A 22,510-nucleotide genomic window follows, 5' to 3' on the forward strand; every position below is an offset into this window, starting at 1 on the left:
ATAGGATTCTATCAGCCAATCGGAATTAAGTTAGAAAAATCTGATTGGCTGATTGAATCAGCCAATCAGATTCAAGTTCAATCCGATTGGCTGATCCAATCAGCCAATCAGATTGAGCTCGCATTCTATTGGCTGATCGGAACAGCCAATAGAATGCGAGCTCAATCTGATTGGCTGATTGGATCAGCCAATCGGATTGAACTTGAATTTGATTGGCTGATTCAATCAGCCAATCAGATTTTTCTAACTTAATTCCGATTGGCTGATAGAATCCTATCAGCCAATCGGAATTCGGCGGACTCCATCTTGGATGACGTCATTTAAAGGTACCTCATTCGTAGTTCAGTAGTCGTCCGGGATGGATGCTCCGCGGCGGCGGAGTGAAGAAAGAAGATTGAAGATGCCGCCGGAAGAATGAAGACTTTGCTGCCGCTTGGAGGAAGACGTCGCCGGAGGAAGAATTCTTCTTGGCCGCTTGGAGGAAGACATCGCCCGGATCGGATCAGGAGTTCGGCCCGGTGTGGTGAAGACGAGGTAGGGAGATCTTCAGGGGGGTAGTGTTAGGCTTTTTTAAGGGGGGTTTGGGTGGTTTTAGAATAGGGGTATGTGGGTGGTGGGTTGTAATGGGGGGGGGTATTCTATTTGTATGCAAAAGAGCTGAATTCTTTGGGGCATGCCCCACAAAAGGCCCTTTTAAGGGCTGGTAAGGTAAAGAGCTTTGAAATTTGTTTAATTTAGAATAGGGCAGGGAAATTTTTTTATTTTGGGGGTTTATTATTTTATTAGGGGGCTTAGAATAGGTGTAATTAGCTTAAAAATCTTGTAATCTTTTTTTTATTTTTTGTAATTTAGTGTTTGTTTTTTTTGTAATTTAGTTTAGTTAATTTAATTGTATTTTTAGATAGATGTTTGTAGTTTATTTAATTTATTGATAGTGTAGGTGTATTTGTAACTTAGGTTAGGATTTATTTTACAGGTAATTGGGTAATTATTTTAACTAGGTAGATATTAAATAGTTAATAACTATTTAATAGCTATTATACCTAGTTAAAATAATTAACAATTTACCTGTAAAATAAATATTAACCCTAACATAGCTACAATGTAATTATTAATTATATTGTAGCTATCTTAGGGTTTATTTTATAGGTAAGTATTTAGATTTAAATAGGAATATTTTAGTTTATAAATGAATTAGATTAATTTAATATAAATTTAGTTAGGGGTGTTAGGGTTAGATAGAGTTAATATAGTTAATATAAATACTATAGTAACTATATTAACTATATTAACCCTAATATAATTAGGGTTAATATAGTTAATATATATAATGTAATACCTATATTAACTATAATATACTTAGGGTTAATATAGATGATATAGCTGGCGGCGGGGTAGGTAGATTAAATTAGGGGTTAATCATTTTAATAGAGATGGCGGCGGTGTAAGGGGCTTACATTAGGGGTTAATAATTTTAATATAGATGGCGGCGGTGTTAGGGGCTCACTTTAGGGGGTTATAGATATAATATAGCTGGCGGCGGGGTACGGGAGCGACGGTTTAGGGGTTAATAACTTTATTAGGTTGCGGCGGGGTACGGGAGCGGCGGTTTAGGGGTTAATAGCTTTTTTATTGTTAGGATAGTGAGGGGGGATAGCGGATAGAGGGTTAGACGTGTCGGGCTATGTTAGGGAGGCGTGTTAGACGTGTCGGGCTATGTTTAGGAGGCGTGTTAGACAGTGCGGGTGATTTAGACTTTAGTCAGGTTTTATAGGCGCCGGCAGTTTCTAACGTGGCGCAAGTCACTGGCGACTCCAAAAATCTGTACTTACGCAGGTTTCTGGACATCGCTGGTTTGTGAGACTTGCGCCACTTTAGCAAGTGACGGCGCCGCATATTGGATGGCTCGAGTTGCGAGCTGAAACTGCGGGCGACGTGGGTTCCCTCGCTTGCGCCGCAAACTGCGATCTATATCGGATCGCGCCCCTGATTATGATTTATTTTAGCATTGTTAAAGGGACAACATTTACTAGACTAGGTGCTGTTGCATTTGTCTTGTTGTTTTGCATTTTGCAAGTCCTCTGTTTTGACTGGTCCTTTAAACTGGACTATCATGCTAATGATTTCATTTGTGTCTTCATTTTATTGAATATATTCACAAATGAGGGTTAATCTATGTCTTTAGCTATTTTAGCTAGAAGAATTTTGTGTTTTTAAAAAAAAAAAAAAAAGAAAATCCATATTTCTTTTGTTCTAAGATAATCAATTATTTGTTTAATAATTGGATTCAATTCTTAACTGTTACTATGGGCATCAAGATTGAGTTCTAAGACTAAAACTTTAAGCTTATACTAGTTTGGTTGTTCTTATTAAGGAACGAATTCCTGAGTTCTTTCCCAAGTAACATGTTTATAATTGGGGTTCGAAATCAGCTCCCTAATATTGCGATGTACGTGCCGTATTCCAGCTTGGCTGGTAAGGGGCAGGTTAAGACTTCTTTGAAATTTATTTGGTTCTATTTTGTCCAAATTTCTTTGATTTTATTCCAGTAAGGCTAACACTTTCTTTAAGTGTGTTTCTGTCCTATATATTTTGGATACTGTTGTAGCATGGCTGGGCACCCATGGGGTTCAAGCGCTACTCAGACCTGGAATCTTCTGGGGGTTTTCTTCCAGTTCCTTTTTTAGGAAATGGGTTTTGGAGTTTTATTCAAACTATTCTGCCTTTTTATGGTCACTGATAGCATTATTTGTTTTCATTAGATACAATAAATGCATATTTTTCATTTTTCTGTTTTCATTCAGATTATTTCCTGAGGATGCGGACTCTCATATGATTCACTTGCTCTTCAGGACATAGTTAGAGGATCTTTTTTTCAAAAGTTCTTGATTCCTCACGTAAGGGTCACCTTTTTTAGGTTTCCAGATGGTTTATGTCACTGTCTTTGTCTCTATCGGACAAGGGACAATTTGTATTGGGTTCCGTCTGTCTGTACCTTTAGTCTCTATTTTTTCCTTCAGTTGCTATATATGCATAGAAGTTTTAACAGCATTGGATTCAATTCCCTTTGCTCATTTTCAATGGAAAGATCCTTTCCAGCTTTTTATGAGTGTTGTTTCTTCAAGAACATGGTTGGAGGATCAATTAACCAATCAGTTTGTTGATTCCTCAGACAAGAGTAACCTTTTTTAGGTTTACAGATAGATTCAGTGTCCATGACTCTGTCTCTGTCGGACAAGAGATGTCTGAATTTGGTTTCAGCTTATCGAAACCTTCAGTCTCAATCATTCCCTTCGGTAGCCTTATGCATGGAAATTCTAGGTTCTTATGACTGCTGCATTGGACGTGTTCCCCTTTGCTCATTTTCACATGCGACCTCTTCAGCTCTGTATGCTGAACCAGTGGTGCAAGGATTATACAAAGATATCTCATTTAATATCTTTAAAACCGATTGTTCGACATCCTCTGACGTGGTACAGACCACCATCGTTTAGTTCAGGGGGCTTCTTTTGTTCTTCCAACCTGGACTGTGATCTCAACAGATGCAAGTCTGACAGGTTGGGGAGCTGTATGGGGGTTTCTGACAGCACAAGGGGTTTGGGAATCTCAGGAGGTGAGATTTCCAATCAACATTTTGGAACTCTGTGCAATTTTCAGAGCTCTTCAGTCATGGCCTCTTCTAAAGAGAGAGTCGTTCATTTGTTTACAGTCGGACAATGTCACAAATGTGGCATATGTCAATCATCAAGAGGGACTCACAGTCCTCTGGCTATAAAGGAAGTATCTTGAATACTTGTATGGGCGAAATCCAGCCCCTGTCTAATATCTGCGGTTCATATCCCAGGTATAGACAATTGGGAAGCGGATTATCTCAGTCGCCAAATGCTACATCCGGGCGAATGGTCTCTTCACCCAGAGGTATTTCTTCAGATTGTTCAAATATGGGGACTTCCAGAAATAGTTCTGATGGCTTCTCATCTAAACAAGAAGCTTCCCAGGTATCTGTCCAGATCCAGGGATCCTCAGGCGGAAGCAGTGGATGCATTGTCACTTCCTTGGAAATATCATCCTGCTATATCTTTCCGCCTCTAGTTCTTCTTTCAAGAGTGATTTCCAAAATTCTAAAGGAGCGTTCGTTTATTCTGCTGGTGGCTCCAGCATGGCCTCACAGGTTTTGGTATGCGGATCTTGTCCGAATGGCTCCTTGCCATCCATGGACTCTTCCGTTAAGACCAGACCTTCTATCACAATGTCCTTTTTTTCCATCAGGATCTCAAATCCTTAAATTGAAAGTATGGAGATTGAACGCTTGATTCTCAGTCATAGAGGTTTTCTCTGACTCCGTAATTAATACTATGTTGCAGGCTCATAAATCTGTATCTAGGATGATATATTATCGAGTCTGGAAGACTTGCATTTTTTGGTGTTTTTCTCATCATTTTTCTTGGCATTCTTTTAGAATTCCTAGAATTTTACAGTTTCTTCAGGATGGTTTGGATAAGTTTTGTCTGCAAGTTCCTTAAAAGGACAAATCTTTGCTCTTTCTGTTCTTTTTCACAGAAAGATTGCTACTTTTCCTGATTTTTATTGTTTTGTACAAGCTTTGGTTCGTATAAAACTTGTTATTTCTCCTCCTTGGAGTTTGAATTTGGTTATGGGGGCTCTTCAAGCTCCTCCGTTTGAACCTATGCATTCTCTGGACATTAAATTACTTTCTTGGAAAGTTTTGTTTCTTTTGGCCATCTCTTCTAGAAGAGTTTCTGAATTATCTGCTCTTTCTTGTGAGTCTCCTTTTCTGATTTTTCATCAGGATAAGGTGGTGTTGCGAACTTCTTTTAAATTTTTACCTAAGGTTGTGAATTCTAACAACATTAGTAGAGAAATTGTAGTTCCTTCATTTTGTCCTAATCCTAAGAATTCTAAGGAGAGTTCACTGCATTCTTTGGATGTAGTTAGAGCTTTGAAATATTATGTTGAAGCTACTAAGATTTTCCGAAAGACTTCTAGTCTTTTTGTTATCTTTTCCAGTTCTAGGAAAGGTCAGAAGGCCTCTGCCATTTCTTTGGCATCTTGGTTGAAATCTTTAATTCATCATGCTTATGTCGAGTTGTGTAAACTCTGCCTCAAAGGATTACAGCTCATTCTACTAGGTCAGTTTCTACTTCCTGGGCGTTTAGGAATGAAGCTTCGGTTGATCAGATTTGCAAAGCAGCAACTTGATCTTCTTTGCATATTTTTACTAAATTCTACCATTTTGATGTGTTTTCTTCTTCTGAAGCAGTTTTTGGTAGAAAAATTCTTCAGGCAGCTGTTTCAGTTTGATTCTTCTGCTTATAATTTCAGTTTTTTTCATTATAAGATTTAAACTTTGTTTTGGGTGTGGATTATTTTCAGCGGAATTGGCTGTCTTTATTTTATCCCTCCCTCTCTAGTGACTCTTGCGTGGAAGATCCACATCTTGGGTAGTCATTATCCCATACGTCACTAGCTCATGGACTCTTGCTAATTACATGAAAGAAAACATAATTTATGTAAGAACTTACCTGATAAATTCATTTCTTTCATATTAGCAAGAGTCCATGAGGCCCACCCTTTTTATGGTGGTTATGATTTTTTGTATAAAGCACAATTATTCCAATTCCTTATTTTTTATGCTTTCGCACTTTTTTCTTATCACCCCACTTCTTGGCTATTCGTTAAACTGATTTGTGGGTGTGGTGAGGGGTGTATTTGTAGGCATTTGAGGTTTGGGAAACTTTGCCCCTCCTGGTAGGAATGTATATCCCATACATCACTAGCTCATGGACTCTTGCTAATATGAAAGAAATGAATTTATCAGGTAAGTTCTTACATAAATTATGTTATTTCAGCTTCAGGGGTTTTCCAGTTACCTTCTCTCTCCCATGTGAAATTTTGTATCCCAGAGAGCTTTATTGCTTCCTATGGAAGGCATTTCTCATCTCTTTGGGATTTCCAGATTCCTCCCCTTTTCTTAGGAAATTCATTGAGTTCTGCCCCTGTGAAGTCAGCACTATATTCTCTCTTCAAACTAGAGAATGTTTGATTATCTGGCCCAATGAAAGTAATGATTTGAATGAACTTTGTTTGTAATTGTGTATTATACTTGATTCTTTATAAATGTTTTTTTTTCTGTTTATCTAATATTGACACATAATAAATTTTTTTGTGAAATTGAAATCTACTCTCTTCTTTGTTGATCTTTATCAGTATGGATGATTATATTTTACGTATAGCCATCTTTTCAACTGATTCAGTTTTGAGGCAAGAGTGCTACTCATAAGTACTAATTTTTTCGTTTTGTAATTAACTAATGATTTGAATGAAGCTGACAGTTTTTCATTTTTTATTTAAATAAGACATGCAAAGTGTAATCTAATTTATAAAAGATACACATAAATATACAAAGTATGAGTCTAATTTGTTAAAGTTACACATAAACTATAAAGACAAAATCAGAATTTGAAAAATCACAATCCTAAATATCCTGCTGTATACAAATTAAAATACAAAATAGAAAGTGCAAAGTTTAAATGTAATACAATTTAATCTGAAGTGTAAACTAATATAAAATAGAAAGCACAAAGTGTAAATGCATAAAATAGAAAGTACAAAGTGTAAATGCAGCAGAACTGGCATGTCATGCAGTGCTATATTGCACTGGGCTTGTTACTCCTTCACATATAGAAATGCAGAGAATGCCCCATGGAGAAGCAAAGCAAAATCTGCCTTTTGAATATTTCACTAGGGATCTCACAGTGCTGGAGGATCATTTTAGAATATCTCACCTGAGTGGCGAGGTTTTGAATATCGGGGACTAACTGCTACTGCATTCTCTTGTTATCATGCCTTTTTTGTTTATGCAAATCTATTGTACCTTTAAACCAATTTCTCATCATTGGAGTTTTAAATTAGTTTTAAGAGTTTTGAAAGAAGTAAACGGAAATATGTGACTATGAATATTATATATATATATATATATATATATATATATATATATATATGAGAGAGATATGTTTGTTTTCATATATATATATATATATATATATATACTGTGTATATATATATATATATATATATATATATATATATATATTGTAGGTTTGTTTGTTTTGGAAGTTGCGTCTGAGTATCGGAGGAAACTTGGAAAAATAAAGTCACTATGAGAGAATCAATTGATGGCTGCTGTTAGTGGTATCTCACTTCCTCCTTAGTGAGAAAATGGGTTTTGTTGGTAGTAGAAAGGGGTTTTCTAATAGTGCTTACAATGGTAATTCCTCATGTGCATGTAGAGAAGTAATTACAAAAGAAAAGTACATATATCCCGGTGAGTGAAACCGGATTTAGGCAGTAACGACAAATGCACTTGATTAACTCACCTGTGGGAACACAGGGACCAGTGATAAATAATGTAGAAATACTAGGATATTTTCATCCAGATGTTAACTTCCTCCCAGGTGGGGTATAACACCCAGACAGTCTGATTGGGACTAAAAGGGTTTTGTAGGACCCCCCTTCTTTTTCCACTCCGTATATGTGGACAGAGGGTAGGTAGAAGGGGTAGTTCGTATTAATATGAGCTGATGTATGTGTATGTATTGGGTATTTAGTATTAAAAAATATTTTATTTATTTCAAATTGATTAAAAATTGAAAAAGATTTAAAAAAGATATGAAATATCTGGTATGATAAAAAAAAAAGAGATCAATTATAAAAATTAATTGTATATGAAACTATATTAAATATGAAACTAATTGGGGATTGCAAATTTTTTTATTATTATTATTTAATGGTTCCTATGTAAAGATACCTAAGTTGTTAAAAAATTATACTATTGAGAATTCGTAGTTAATAAAAATTTTAGAGTTTAAAAACAAGTGTTTAAAAAAACTAGGGCTGATAAAACACTTAATAGGATTGGTTGTGATTATACATATGAGCGTTGTACAATATGATGTGAATGGTGTTAATAATATGAACACCTATTTAGAATATGTGCTAGAAAAAAGGTATTTGCCAAAAATATATACAGAGCTGCAGGCTGCTGTACTCACCACTCGGTGTATGGAGCCCTGCGGCGTGAATCGGATATCCTAAAGTAACGTCACAAAACGAGTGTCACGTGCCTTACGTGTTTCGTGAGCGTATCAGCTCACTTCTTCAGAGGCTCTGAAGAAGTGAGCTGATACGCTCACGAAACGCGTAAGGCACGTGACACTCGTTTGTGACGTTACTTCCGAATATCCGATTAACGCCGCAGGGCTCCATACGCAACACTCGTTTTTAAACTCTAGGATTTTTATTAACTACGAATTAGAGGATTTTTTATTAACTATGAATTCTCAATAGTATAGTTTTTTAACATCTTTGGTTTCTTTACATAGGAACCATTAAATAATAAAAAAAAAAACATTTTTGCAATCCCAATTAGTTTCATATTTAATATAGTTTAATATACAATTCATTTTTATAATTGATATCTTTTTTATCATACCCAATATTTCATATCATTTTTTAATCTTTTTAAATTTTTAATCAATTTGAAATAAATTAAATATTTTTTAATACCAAATACCCAATACATACACATACATCAGCTCATATTAATACGAACTACCCCTTCCACCTACCCTCTGTCCACATATACGGAGTGGAAAAAGAAGGGGGGTCCTACAAAACCTTTTCAGTCCCAATCAGACTGTCTGGGTGTTATATCCCACCTGGGAGGAAGTTAGCATCTGGATGAAAATATCCTAGTATTTCTACATCGTTGATCACTGGTCCCTGTGATCCCACAGGTGAGTTAATCAAGTGCATTTGTCGTTACTGCCTAAATTCGGTTTCACTCACCGGGATATATGTACTTTTTTTTGTATTTACTTCTCTACATGCACATGAGGAATTACCATTGTAAGCGCTATTAGAAAACCCCTTTCTCAATATATATATATATATATATATATATATATATATATATATATATATTCTGTGTATGTTTAAGTGCTATATTCACTGAATAATAAATTGACCTTTTCACAATTGAGTGATTTCCTTCAATTATTAAAAATCTTGTGTTCTGTTAGATAAATGTGGCAATATTTAAATAATATAATATAAAGAGAGATAGATGTGTGTGTGTGTGTGTGTATATATATATATATATATACTGCTGCCGCTGCTCTGCTAGGAGTCCAGCTTGTAGGCCGTTGTGAGTGATGCTCACTGCATTGCACATATATTTGTCTTGAAGAGAAGGCCCATAATGGGGTCGAAACGTCGACATTCACTCTAATGATAAACGCATTTGGAAATAAAATTGCACTGTTGTTTGATTTACAGAAAGTCCTGTGAGTGCCCTCCTTTACCTATATATATATATATATATATATATATATATATATTTCTTTCATGTAATTAGCAAGAGTCCATGAGCTAGTGACGTATGGGATATACATTCCTACCAGGAGGGGCAAAGTTTCCCAAACCTCAAAATGCCTATAAATACACCCCTCACCACACCCACAATTCAGTTTTACAAACTTTGCCTCCGATGGAGGTGGTGAAGTAAGTTTGTGCTAGATTCTACGTTGATATGCGCTCCGCAGCAAGTTGGAGCCCGGTTTTCCTCTCAGCGTGCAGTGAATGTCAGAGGGATGTGAGGAGAGTATTGCCTATTTGAATGCAGTGATCTCCTTCTAAGGGGTCTATTTCATAGGTTCTCTGTTATCGGTCGTAGAGATTCATCTCTTACCTCCCTTTTCAGATCGACGATATACTCTTATATATACCATTACCTCTGCTGATTCTCGTTTCAGTACTGGTTTGGCTATCTGCTATATGTAGATGAGTGTCCTGGGGTAAGTAAGTCTTATTTTCTGTGACACTCCAAGCTATGGTTGGGCACTTTGTTTATAAAGTTCTAAATATATGTATTCAAACATTTATTTGCCTTGACTCAGAATGTTCAACTTTCCTTATTTTCAGACAGTCAGTTTCATATTTGGGATAATGCATTTTGATTTGACCATTTTTTCTTACCTTAAAATTTGACTTTTTCCCTGTGGGCTGTTAGGCTCGCGGGGGCTGAAAATGCTTCATTTTATTGCGTCATTCTTGGCGCGGACTTTTTTGGCGCAAAAATTCTATTTCCGTTTCCGGCGTCATACGTGTCGCCGGAAGTTGCGTCATTCTTTGACGTTATTTCGCGCCAAAAATGTCGGCGTTCCGGATGTGGCGTCATTTTTGGCGCCAAAAAGCATTTAGGCGCCAAATAATGTGGGCGTCTTATTTGGCGCGAAAAAATATGGGCGTCGCTTTTGTCTCCACATTATTTAAGTCTCATTTTTTATTGCTTCTGGTTGCTAGAAGCTTGTTCTTTGGCATTCTTTCCCATTCCTGAAACTGTCATTTAAGGAATTTGATCAATTTTGCTTTATATGTTGTTTTTTCTCTTACATATTGCAAGATGTCTCACGTTGCATCTGAGCCAGAAGATACTACAGGAAAATCGCTGTCAAGTGCTGAATCTACCAAAGCTAAGTGTATCTGCTGTAAACTTTTGGTAGCTATTTCTCCAGCTGTTGTTTGTATTGATTGTCATGACAAACTTGTTAAAGCAGATAATATTTCCTTTAGTAAAGTACCATTGCCTGTTGCAGTTCCCTCAACATCTAAGGTGCAGAATGTTCCTGATAATATAAGAGATTTTGTTTCTGAATCCATAAAGAAGGCTATGTCTGTTATTTCTCCTTCTAGTAAACGTAAAAAATCTTTTAAAACTTCTCTCCCTACAGATGAATTTTTAAATGAACATCATCATTCTGATTCTGATGACTCCTCTGGTTCAGAGGATTCTGTCTCTGAGGTTGATGCTGATAAATCTTCATATTTATTTAAAATGGAATTTATTCGTTCTTTACTTAAAGAAGTTCTAATTGCTTTAGAAATAGAGGATTCTAGTCCTCTTGATACTAATTCTAAACGTTTAGATAAGGTATTTAAAGCTCCTGTGGTTATTCCAGAAGTTTTTCCTGTTCCTAATGCTATTTCTGCAGTAATTTCCAAAGAATGGGATAAATTGGGTAATTCATTTACTCCTTCTAAACGTTTTAAGCATTTATATCCTGTGCCGTCTGACAGATTAGAATTTTGGGACAAAATCCCTAAAGTTGATGGGGCTATTTCTACCCTTGCTAAACGTACTACTATTCCTACGTCAGATGGTACTTCGTTTAAGGATCCTCTAGATAGGAAAATTGAGTCCTTTCTAAGAAAAGCTTATCTGTGTTCAGGTAATCTTCTTAGACCTGCTATATCTTTGGCTGATGTTGCTGCAGCTTCAACTTTTTGGTTGGAAACTTTAGCGCAACAAGTAACACATCGTGATTCTCATGACATTATTATTCTTCTTCAGCATGCTAATAATTTTATCTGTGATGCCATTTTTGATATTATCAGAGTTGATGTCAGGTTTATGTCTCTAGCTATTTTAGCTAGAAGAGCTTTATGGCTTAAAACTTGGAATGCTGATATGGCTTCTAAATCAACTTTACTTTCTATTTCTTTCCAGGGTAACAAATTATTTGGTTCTCAGTTGGATTCCATCATTTCAACTGTTACTGGTGGGAAAGGAACTTTTTTACCACAGGATAAAAAATCTAAAGGTAAAAGTAGAGCTAATAATCGTTTTCGTTCCTTTCGTTTCAACAAAGAACAAAAGCCTGATCCTTCATCCTCAGGAGCAGTTTCAGTTTGGAAACCATCTCCAGTCTGGAATAAATCCAAGCCAGCTAGAAAGGCAAAGCCTGCTTCTAAGTCCACATGAAGGTGCGGCCCTCATTCCAGCTCAGCTGGTAGGGGGCAGGTTACGTTTTTTCAAGGAAATTTGGATCAATTCTGTTCACAATCTTTGGATTCAGAACATTGTTTCAGAAGGGTACAGAATTGGTTTCAAGATAAGACCTCCTGCAAAGAGATTTTTTCTTTCCCGTGTCCCAGTAAATCCAGTAAAAGCTCAAGCATTTCTGAAATGTGTTTCAGATCTAGAGTTGACTGGAGTAATTATGCCAGTTCCAGTTCAGGAACAGGGGATGGGGTTTTATTCAAATCTCTTCATTGTACCAAAGAAGGAGAATTCCTTCAGACCAGTTCTGGATCTAAAAATATTGAATCGTTATGTAAGGATACCAACGTTCAAAATGGTAACTATAAGGACTATCTTGCCTTTTGTTCTGCAAGGGAATTATATGTCCACAATAGATTTACAGGATGCATATCTGCATATTCCGATTCATCCAGATCATTTTCAGTTCCTGAGATTCTCTTTTCTGGACAAGCATTACCAGTTTGTGGCTCTGCCGTTTGGCCTAGCTACAGCTCCAAGAATTTTTACAAAGGTTCTCGGTGCCCTTCTGTCTGTAATCAGAGAACAGGGTATTGTGGTATTTCCTTATTTGGACGATATCTTGGTACTTGCTCAGTCTTTACATTTAGCAGAATCTCATATGAATCGACTTGTGTTGTTTCTTCAAGATCATGGTTGGAGGATCAATTTACCAAAAAGTTCTTTGATTCCTCAGACAAGGGTAACCTTTCTGGGTTTCCAGATGGATTCAGTGTCCATGACTCTGTCTTTAACAGACAAGAGACGTCTAAAATTGATTGCAGCTTGTCGAAACCTTCAGTCACAATCATTCCCTTCGGTAGCCTTATGCATGGAAATTCTAGGTCTTATGACTGCTGCATCGGACGCGATCCCCTTTGCTCGTTTTCACATGCGACCTCTTCAGCTCTGTATGCTGAAGCAATGGTGCAAGGATTACACGAAGATATCTCAAACAATATCTTTAAAACCGATTGTTCGGCACTCTCTAACATGGTGGACAGATCACCATCGTTTAATTCAGGGGGCTTCTTTTGTGCTTCCGACCTGGACTGTAATTTCATCCTGCCTATATCTTTCCGCCTCTAGTTCTTCTTCCAAGAGTGATCTCCAAGATTCTGAAGGAATGCTCGTTTGTTCTGCTGGTAGCTCCAGCATGGCCTCACAGGTTTTGGTATGCGGATCTTGTCCGGATGGCCTCTTGCCAACCGTGGACTCTTCCGTTAAGACCAGACCTTCTATCACAAGGTCCTTTTTTCCATCAGGATCTGAAATCCTTAAATTTAAAGGTATGGAGATTGAACGCTTGATTCTTGGTCAAAGAGGTTTCTCTGACTCCGTGATTAATACTATGTTACAGGCTCGTAAATCTGTATCTCGAGAGATATATTATAGAGTCTGGAAGACTTATATTTTTTGGTGTCTTTCTCATCATTTTTCTTGGCATTCTTTTAGAATACCGAGAATTTTACAGTTTCTTCAGGATGGTTTAGATAAGGGTTTGTCCGCAAGTTCTTTGAAAGGACAAATCTCTGCTCTTTCTGTTCTTTTTCACAGAAAGATTGCTATTCTTCCTGATATTCATTGTTTTGTACAAGCTTTGGTTCGTATAAAACCTGTCATTAAGTCAATTTCTCCTCCTTGGAGTTTGAATTTGGTTCTGGGAGCTCTTCAAGCTCCTCCGTTTGAACCTATGCATTCATTGGACATTAAATTACTTTCTTGGAAAGTTTTGTTCCTTTTGGCCATCTCTTCTGCTAGAAGAGTTTCTGAATTATCTGCTCTTTCTTGTGAGTCTCCTTTTCTGATTTTTCATCAGGATAAGGCGGTGTTGCGAACTTCTTTTGAATTTTTACCTAAAGTTGTGAATTCCAACAACATTAGTAGAGAAATTGTGGTTCCTTCATTATGTCCTAATCCTAAGAATTCTAAGGAGAAATCGTTGCATTCTTTGGATGTTGTTAGAGCTTTGAAATATTATGTTGAAGCTACGAAATCTTTCCGTAAGACTTCTAGTCTATTTGTTATCTTTTCCGGTTCTAGGAAAGGCCAGAAAGCTTCTGCCATTTCTTTGGCATCTTGGTTGAAATCTTTAATTCATCTTGCCTATGTTGAGTCGGGTAAAATTCCGCCTCAGAGAATTACAGCTCATTCTACTAGGTCAGTATCTACTTCCTGGGCGTTTAGGAATGAAGCTTCGGTTGACCAGATCTGCAAAGCAGCAACTTGGTCCTCTTTGCATACTTTTACTAAATTCTACCATTTTGATGTATTTTCTTCTTCTGAAGCAGTTTTTGGTAGAAAAGTACTTCAGGCAGCGGTTTCAGTTTGAATCTTCTGCTTATGTTTTTCGTTAAACTTTATTTTGGGTGTGGATTATTTTCAGCAGGAATTGGCTGTCTTTATTTTATCCCTCCCTCTCTAGTGACTCTTGTGTGGAAAGATCCACATCTTGGGTAGTCATTATCCCATACGTCACTAGCTCATGGACTCTTGCTAATTACATGAAAGAAAACATAATTTATGTAAGAACTTACCTGATAAATTCATTTCTTTCATATTAGCAAGAGTCCATGAGGCCCGCCCTTTTTTTGTGGTGGTTATGATTTTGTATAAAGCACAATTATTCCAATTCCTTATTTTATATGCTTTCGCACTTTTTTATCACCCCACTTCTTGGCTATTCGTTAAACTGAATTGTGGGTGTGGTGAGGGGTGTATTTATAGGCATTTTGAGGTTTGGGAAACTTTGCCCCTCCTGGTAGGAATGTATATCCCATACGTCACTAGCTCATGGACTCTTGCTAATATGAAAGAAATGAATTTATCAGGTAAGTTCTTACATAAATTATGTTATATGTTTCTTTTAATGTTTGCACAAACTAATATGCTCTCCACATGTTCACATGTAGTATGTTATCTATTCATTGTAATGCAGCTTATGAAATAGTAGGTGTTTGTATACAATAATTTAAGGAAGATGACCAGACAATTGATGTTTTGTAGAAAACATCCAATAACACTTTAATTTTTTAATTAGATCTTCCTGTTACTTCTCCATTGGGTATTGCTGTTGTCAAAAATCTTGAAAATTGGGAGCAAATGCTTCAAAAACGATTGGATCAATTTGAAGGCCCACCACCGAACTATGTTAGCACGTATCCTAGTGAAGTAGCTGTAGGAGCAGGGCCTGCTGCTCTACGTCACAAGGCAATGTTGGATCCTGAAAACACACCCTTCAAGTAAGAGAAATGTCAAATGTTGGTAGCTGTTTAGGAAACAGTTTTGAAGCAATATTAACTACATTGAATCAAGTTTCACAGTTTAGTTTAGAAGGGACATCAAATTCAAAAGTTTATTCATGCCTAGTTAAGAGCAGCAATTAACTCACACCTAGATTACGAGTTTTGCATTACGGTTTAAATGCTGAAAATGGTAATTTCAGTGTAAAAACAGTAACGCAGCCATTACGAGTCCTGTCGGTATAGCTATACTGCAAGCATTTTAGCCTGTAACCCAACGTCAATCCCACACTCAAAAAACTGATCCATTCCGCTATCTGAAAGCAGTAGTTATGGATTTGTGTAACAAAAATGTTTCACAAAACTAATAACTAAAGTTTATTAGTTTTCACTAACACCCATAAACTACCTATTAACCCCTAAACCAAGGCCCTCCCGCATCGCCTACACTATTTAAAACTTATTATGAATCTTATTTACTATTATGAATCTTATTTACATAATGACAAAACATTAAAAAAAGAACAGGCAAAATTTATATTAGATGGTATAACTTTCATTCTTAATCAGAACTACTTCTCCTTCAATGGGAAATTTTATTTACAGTTAACAGGTACAGCAATGGGCACGAGGTTTGCGCCAAGTTATGCTAATTTATTTATGGGCAACTGGGAACAAAATTTCATCCAGACTCATGAGCTTGGCGCAAACCTCGTGCTATATAAAAGATATATAGATGATATTATAAAGATTTGGAAAGGTGATATTGTACATTTAGACCAGTTTTTAGCAGATATGAATTGCAATACCCTAGGCTTAAAATTTACTAATGTTATAAGTAAAGAAAAAATAGTATTCCTCTATCTAGAAATTGAAATAGTAGAGAACTCATTGAACACGAAAACTCATTTTAAGCAAGTAGATGCTAATAACCTAATACACTCAGAGAGCTGCCATCTAAAAAGATGGAAAGAGAACGTACCAAAGGGACAATGCATCCGTTTGCGTAGAAATTGTTCAAAAAATACAGACTATTTGGAACAAGCTGATTTTCTGGAAAGAAAGTTCCTAGAGAAAGGTTATAACAAAGATTTAATAACTAAAGCTAAAAAGGATATTGAATCTGTTGATAGGAAATAATTCCTGAAGTATAAAGATAAATCAAACACATCCGCTCCAGATAGTAACAGCATCAATGTATCACTTATCACTAACTACAATGAAGACTACAAAACTCTGAGAAAAATAATGAATAAACACTGGCATCTAGTACAGAATGACCCAATTATTGGTAATAAAGTTTCTCCATACCCGAATATCATCTATAGAAAGGCCAGAAATCTAAAAACAATTCTAGCTCCGAGTGAGTTTAAAAATGAATCAAACAAGACAATACAAACTAGCCTATCAGGAGAAAATATAAATGTTTTTTTTCCATGTATAAACTGCAAGTCATGTCAGTACAGTTGTAAAACAAAGGAATATAAGTCCACACAAACAGGAAAAGTATATAAAATCGATAGTACCATCAGATGCCAAGATAAAGGGATAATATATATGGTCCAGTGCACATGTAATAAACAATACATTGGGGAGACAACTAGAACCCTTAGAGAAAGGATCCGTGAGCACCTATGGACAATCGAAAAAGGAAAAAAAGATACATATTTATATCAACACTTCAAAGAAAAGCATAACAATAACTTGGCAGATTTTAGATTTTGGGGAATCAAAAAAGTAACCAGAAACTGGAGAGGGGGCAGCTTAGAAGTAGAATTACTCAAAATTGAATCAGAAACTATATACACCTTACAAACATTACAACCCCAAGGACTAAACTCAGAACTAGAAATATCCATTTTTTTATAAATTGTTTATAAATTTATAATTTTTATTAATTTATATATTTTTATTTTTGACCTGAATAGTATCACTATAAACTTCCATATTCTTTCTGGCACTTTTTTAGTCGACCACTTAACCCTCTTTATCCATCCACAACAAAAGTTTTGAATCTTTGTCGCTCATATAGTCCTTACATACCACATTTGTGATTTAGCATTATACTTTATATCTCCATTAATTTATAGAGATCCACATTAGAATCGCTCTTTATTGTTTTTTTATTTTTGAATAATATATTTTTTTACTATTTTTTAATAAAAAAATTTAATATTAATTTTTTTAATATTTTTTTACTATTTTATTTTTATTTTTATTATATATTTGCCATTCACTTATTCTTAAGTTTAGGGAAATCTCTGGACATTTATCCCCATAGTTGTAGCTTAATAATAATTTCATAACATATAGAGATATGTTATTTACATGAAGTCTGCTATAGACACCCTGTGAATAATCAGTAAGTTTCTCTCTCCATTTAGATCGCCTACAGTAATTTGTATGTATATAATTCTTTCTTTATTTTATATTAAAGATTATAATTGTCATATTGTTTGAGTTACATGTATAGGAATATCATTTTCACCAACATTAGCGATATAATATATGTTATCACTTTCTTATATCCCCTCAAACACTCTGCAAAGATTAAGTAATTTAAGGATTTAAAGTAATACAGGAGATAATGATTTGTAACAGCATTAATATATTTATAACTGCCATATTGTTCTATTTATATGTATAGGAACATTGTATTTATCAACATTAGTGATACAACAAACGTTATCACTTTTATATAGCCCTTTAAATACTCTGTATAAATATAAGTATGTCAAGGATTTATAGTAATACAGGAGATAATGATTTGTATAAGTACAAATATATCTATACCACCTTATATATGTCTAAGTAATACCTAAAGTCCACCTTTATGGAAAAGAGGTGTTGTACACTGGCTCCAATAGAAATCAACAAACAAGCAGCCAATGAAATCCAAAGAACACCTTTAAAAAAGTGTGAAATATACACCTGGAGTATCTTGATAAAGCCCTCTCAGGGTGAAACGCGTAGAATTTACTCCAGAAACTTTGCTTTTATTTGGAACCTATCAAAGATTGAAATACACGCAAAAGCTGTGATCCAGCCCCTCCTGTGGACTCTCTAATTTTATGATTTAGGAGATAAAGCCACTGCAAGGACCAGGGATCTGATCAGCGAATAGCGAGTATTTACTTTTACCACTATAACCGTCTCTGAACACGGCTACAGCAGGCACAAATTGTCTGACTCAAGTTCAACAAACATCATTGCAGTAAGAAGAAGGATTCATCAAATAATATATTGGCCGATATATTTTCACGGAACGCCATTCATTATACCTATCAGAGAAGGGGTGTGTGACCCAAACCACCAATCACCACATTAGCGAGCTGTTTGGTCTTTAAGCCGCGAAATACACCGCTATACTGAGACCCGGTGCAAGGGCAAAAAGAATCAACACACGGCCGGTCTACCAGCCTCCACAACATCTCTAACTGTAAGGTACCTTACTATTTGTGCCATTGTGACTTTTACTTATGCAGTAACACTGTAGTATATACCACCAACGATGCCCAGTTAACTGCTGCTGAGCAAACTTCTTGTCGACAGATACTACTGATTGCAAGGGAGACGTCCCTAATGTTTTAAATATATCAATTGTTGTTTTATTGATTTTTTATAAGGATTAAATATTTTACGTAGTAATACTGTCACAGAGATTTATTTTTGCTATCCAATCTATTACTTATTATCTACATATATAGACCTTAATTGTCCACCACATCAAACGTATACACGTCACAATTTTCTTACTACACTAACATCAGTATTAACGATGTCAAATAGGTAAAATCCTCTATCACATTTTCTGTTTTTTAACACGCTGTCACTTTATCCAATTAGGAATTGAGACACTGAATTTTATCTTTCAGTTAACAGAAGGATAATAATAGGATATCCACATCACAAGCTTATTTTTCCACAATTCTATTTTTTCACTCAAACGGATAGCCGTCTATTAATATAATAGTCACATCATTGGTAGTGTTATCCTAGCTAATCTAACCATTAGCGCCAATTACCCCTTTTTTAATTATAGCACTGTGACAAAACCAATCTCGCCATTGTACATTGGAGGGCCTGTTATGGAACATTCTTTGGGCTGGAGGTACATGGGCTTAAGGATACCCAGAGACTGCATGGAAATATGGAATGTTATATGCTGGACACCCCATGTACTTTCATAACTCTGTCTTATGTCTATGTCACCCTGTATCCATAAATACAGGATGGGTACAGGGTGTGAGTGCCCCTTGTGGGAGCAATTGTGACTCTATAAGCCAAGTGAGCATAAAAGACTTTATAGCTAATAAGAACTGTTCCTATATTCAGTAATAAGATGTATTCTATGTATGTTTCAGATCTGATTGTGTCTCAGGAGTCTGTCTGGGTAAACTGATTGTGTCCTTGTGTGATTATGTTAACTAGACTTCCCAACATCAGATTGTCTGAGTAAACGTTCTTCCCTAGTTAATTAACTTAATATGTTAATCTGTTTTACCTGTCAATAGACAATTGTTAGAGGTTTGATGCATTGTTCATATGTCTGCTTTACTGTTAAACCAATGCCCTTTGTAACCTGAAGCCAGGGTGTATAAATCTGTGTGCTGCCTTCAAATAAAGTAGACATTCTGTTTTAAACCTGAAACTGGCTGGGTTGTGTATTGCTGATTCCCTATGCAGGACATTGTTCTCTGGTATTAACCCTTGGTACACAGTTGGTACTGTAACATTGGTGGCAGCGACGGAATGAACCTTATCGCCCAGAAGAGCAACTACACAAGCCAGTAACCTCAGGAAGAGGGGGATTATTACAATACTGACTAAGATGGAAAAGAGAAAAGTAAATTTTGCAGCTTTTAAAAACTTCCTGGAAACAGAAGGAGAGATTGATGGGTACCTTGCGGATTTTGAGAGGCAATGTGCACTACACAAGGTACCCGCAGAGGACTGGGTCACGATATTATCTGGAAAATTATCCGGCCGGGCCAGAGAGGCTTTTCGGGCCATTCCAGATGAGGAAGTCAGGGATTATAATACTGTAAAAGAGGCTCTGCTCTCCAGGTATGCGGTTACACCGGAGGCATACCGGAGGCGGTTCAGAGACACTGTTAAATTAGCTGGAGATTCCTACCTTGAGTGGGCATGTAAGGTGCACCGCACAGCAGCTCACTGGATAGCGGGGTGCCAAGCCATATCTGGGGAAGAGGTGCTGCAGCTATTCCTGTTGGAACATTGCTTCGACAAGTTACCCGCAGGAGTTCGAGAGTGGGTTCGGGACCGTAAACCCTCCACCCTGCAGGAAGCGGCTTGCTTGGCAGATGAGTATACGGATGCCCGCAAACTGGACACTGCTACCTTTAAGCCCCCTTCTAGAGTGGAGTACAGACCCCCAGTCACCCCAGCAGCTGCCAGTTACCAAACCCCGGCGCACCGCTATACCACACGGCCTCCGGCCACGAACTACCCTCAGAGTGCCCGGTTCAATTCGCGGGGCTACTCACAACCTATTCGGTGCTTTGGATGTAAGCAACTAGGGCACAAAAGACCAGAGTGTCCCCTAAACGCAGCGAACCAAGCGCAGTCCTGGAGAAGACCCGCCGGCGGAATCCCACGTAATCCTCAGCCTGCGGCCCGCTACGTAGAGGCGCAAGAATGCTGGAGCATCCTACATGAGGCAGACCTTGTGCAAGCTGCCCACCGGAATAACCGGCAACTGGTTAAAGTGAATGGGAAGAAGGTCAGTGGTCTACGGGATACTGGTGCTACCATGACCTTGCTTCAAAAGAACTTGGTGTCTGAGAAACAGTACACTGGAGACACTGTGGCTGTGAGGGTAGCAGGGGGCGATGTGTTCAGCCTACCTGTTGCCAGGGTACATTTGGATTGGGGAGTGGGCGCTAGACCTGTGAATGTGGGGGTCAAGAAGGACTTACCTGCTGATGTTCTTCTTGGAAATGACTTGGCCCCCCTTGTTTCTGCCTATGCTCCCATGGGTCCCGCTGATGTTAACCCTGTGACTACCCGTGCTCAGATCCGTGCAGCAGAGACTGACCCCCCTGCTGCTAAGCCCCAGAACGCTGAGCTCAGCAAATCTCTATCCGCTATTGATACGTGGAAGTCCCGTTACAATGCGCTGATGAAGGAGAAGAGGAGCGCAGAGGAAAAGGCACGTTTAGAACGTGAATCTCTGCTAGACAAGCTGCACCGACAGACTGCAGAAAACACCAGCTTGAGAGTGGAACATGAAACATTAAAGACAAACTTAGCGACACTTGTGGAGAAGCTGACGCTGGCTCATAGTGAGGTGCAGCAACTCAAGGGCACCCTATGTCAGTATGAAGGGATTGTGGATACCTATAAAGAGCAGGTACAGAAAACTCGTAAAGAAGCTGATGGGATTTTGAAGGACTGTTTGGCCCTGGTCTGGGCACTGAGGAATTTGAACCCTTGTTTGTATGGACAGGAATTCTCTCTCATAACGGGAATACAGATGGATTGTCCCAGCAAACTGACATGCCTACCAGGCGCTCTGGTGGTATATGGCACAGTATATACCCTGGACAGCCGAGCATAACAAACCAGAGGGAGAGGAGTTTGATGGTCCTGGCTTGTTATGGGAGTCCTTTGCAGAGCCTGACTTTGGGAGCCCAGACTCCATTCCCCAGCGGCAGGCTGCGTTACAAGGGGTAGGGACAGTTGGTCCTGTCCCCCAGTAACACGGCTGTTTAGCCAAAGGGGAGACGATTGGTCTCCCCCTCCAGCAGCACAGCTATTTATCCAAAGGGGAGACAGTCGGTCTCCCCCTCCAGCAACCAGGCTCCCACCAGGCTACTTCCATGGTAGTGCTGGCACCCGGGCAGAGTACAGCTGGTCTCTGCCCACCTCGCAACCCACCAATTCAGCGTACCAGTCCCCCACACAGCTGTGGTGAGGCACCTGGACATGGACAAGTTTTCCCCGTACTCAGGTGTAGTAACCATTTATTGTGGGTGGGCTGTACTACTAATTGTGTTTTATGGGTGGGTTGCTGGACTAACCAGGGCACTGACCGGCAGGAGGTCAGATACCCTGTTAGTCTGTTTGGAAAAGGGGAGAGATGTGACAAAACCAATCTCGCCATTGTACATTGGAGGGCCTGTTATGGAACATTCTTTGGGCTGGAGGTACATGGGCTTAAGGATACCCAGAGACTGCATGGAAATATGGAATGTTATATGCTGGACACCCCATGTACTTTCATAACTCTGTCTTATGTCTATGTCACCCTGTATCCATAAATACAGGATGGGTACAGGGTGTGAGTGCCCCTTGTGGGAGCAATTGTGACTCTATAAGCCAAGTGAGCATAAAAGACTTTATAGCT

At 37.8% G+C, this 22,510-nt stretch overlaps 1 protein-coding gene across 2 annotated transcripts in view; it reads left to right on the forward strand.

Moving 5' to 3' along the window:
- Positions 1 to 22,510, forward strand: part of DMXL2 (Dmx like 2) — a 641,271-nt gene that overhangs the window by 543,963 nt on the left and 74,798 nt on the right. For both annotated transcript variants that reach the window (XM_053717470.1, XM_053717469.1), the window contains one exon: positions 14,940 to 15,141. In XM_053717470.1, coding sequence (XP_053573445.1) covers positions 14,940 to 15,141 — 202 coding nt within the window. The remainder of the gene's footprint in view (positions 1 to 14,939; positions 15,142 to 22,510) is intronic.

Source organism: Bombina bombina, chromosome 6 (genome assembly GCF_027579735.1).
Source record: "Bombina bombina isolate aBomBom1 chromosome 6, aBomBom1.pri, whole genome shotgun sequence".
In the NCBI taxonomy this organism is placed as follows: domain Eukaryota; kingdom Metazoa; phylum Chordata; class Amphibia; order Anura; family Bombinatoridae; genus Bombina; species Bombina bombina.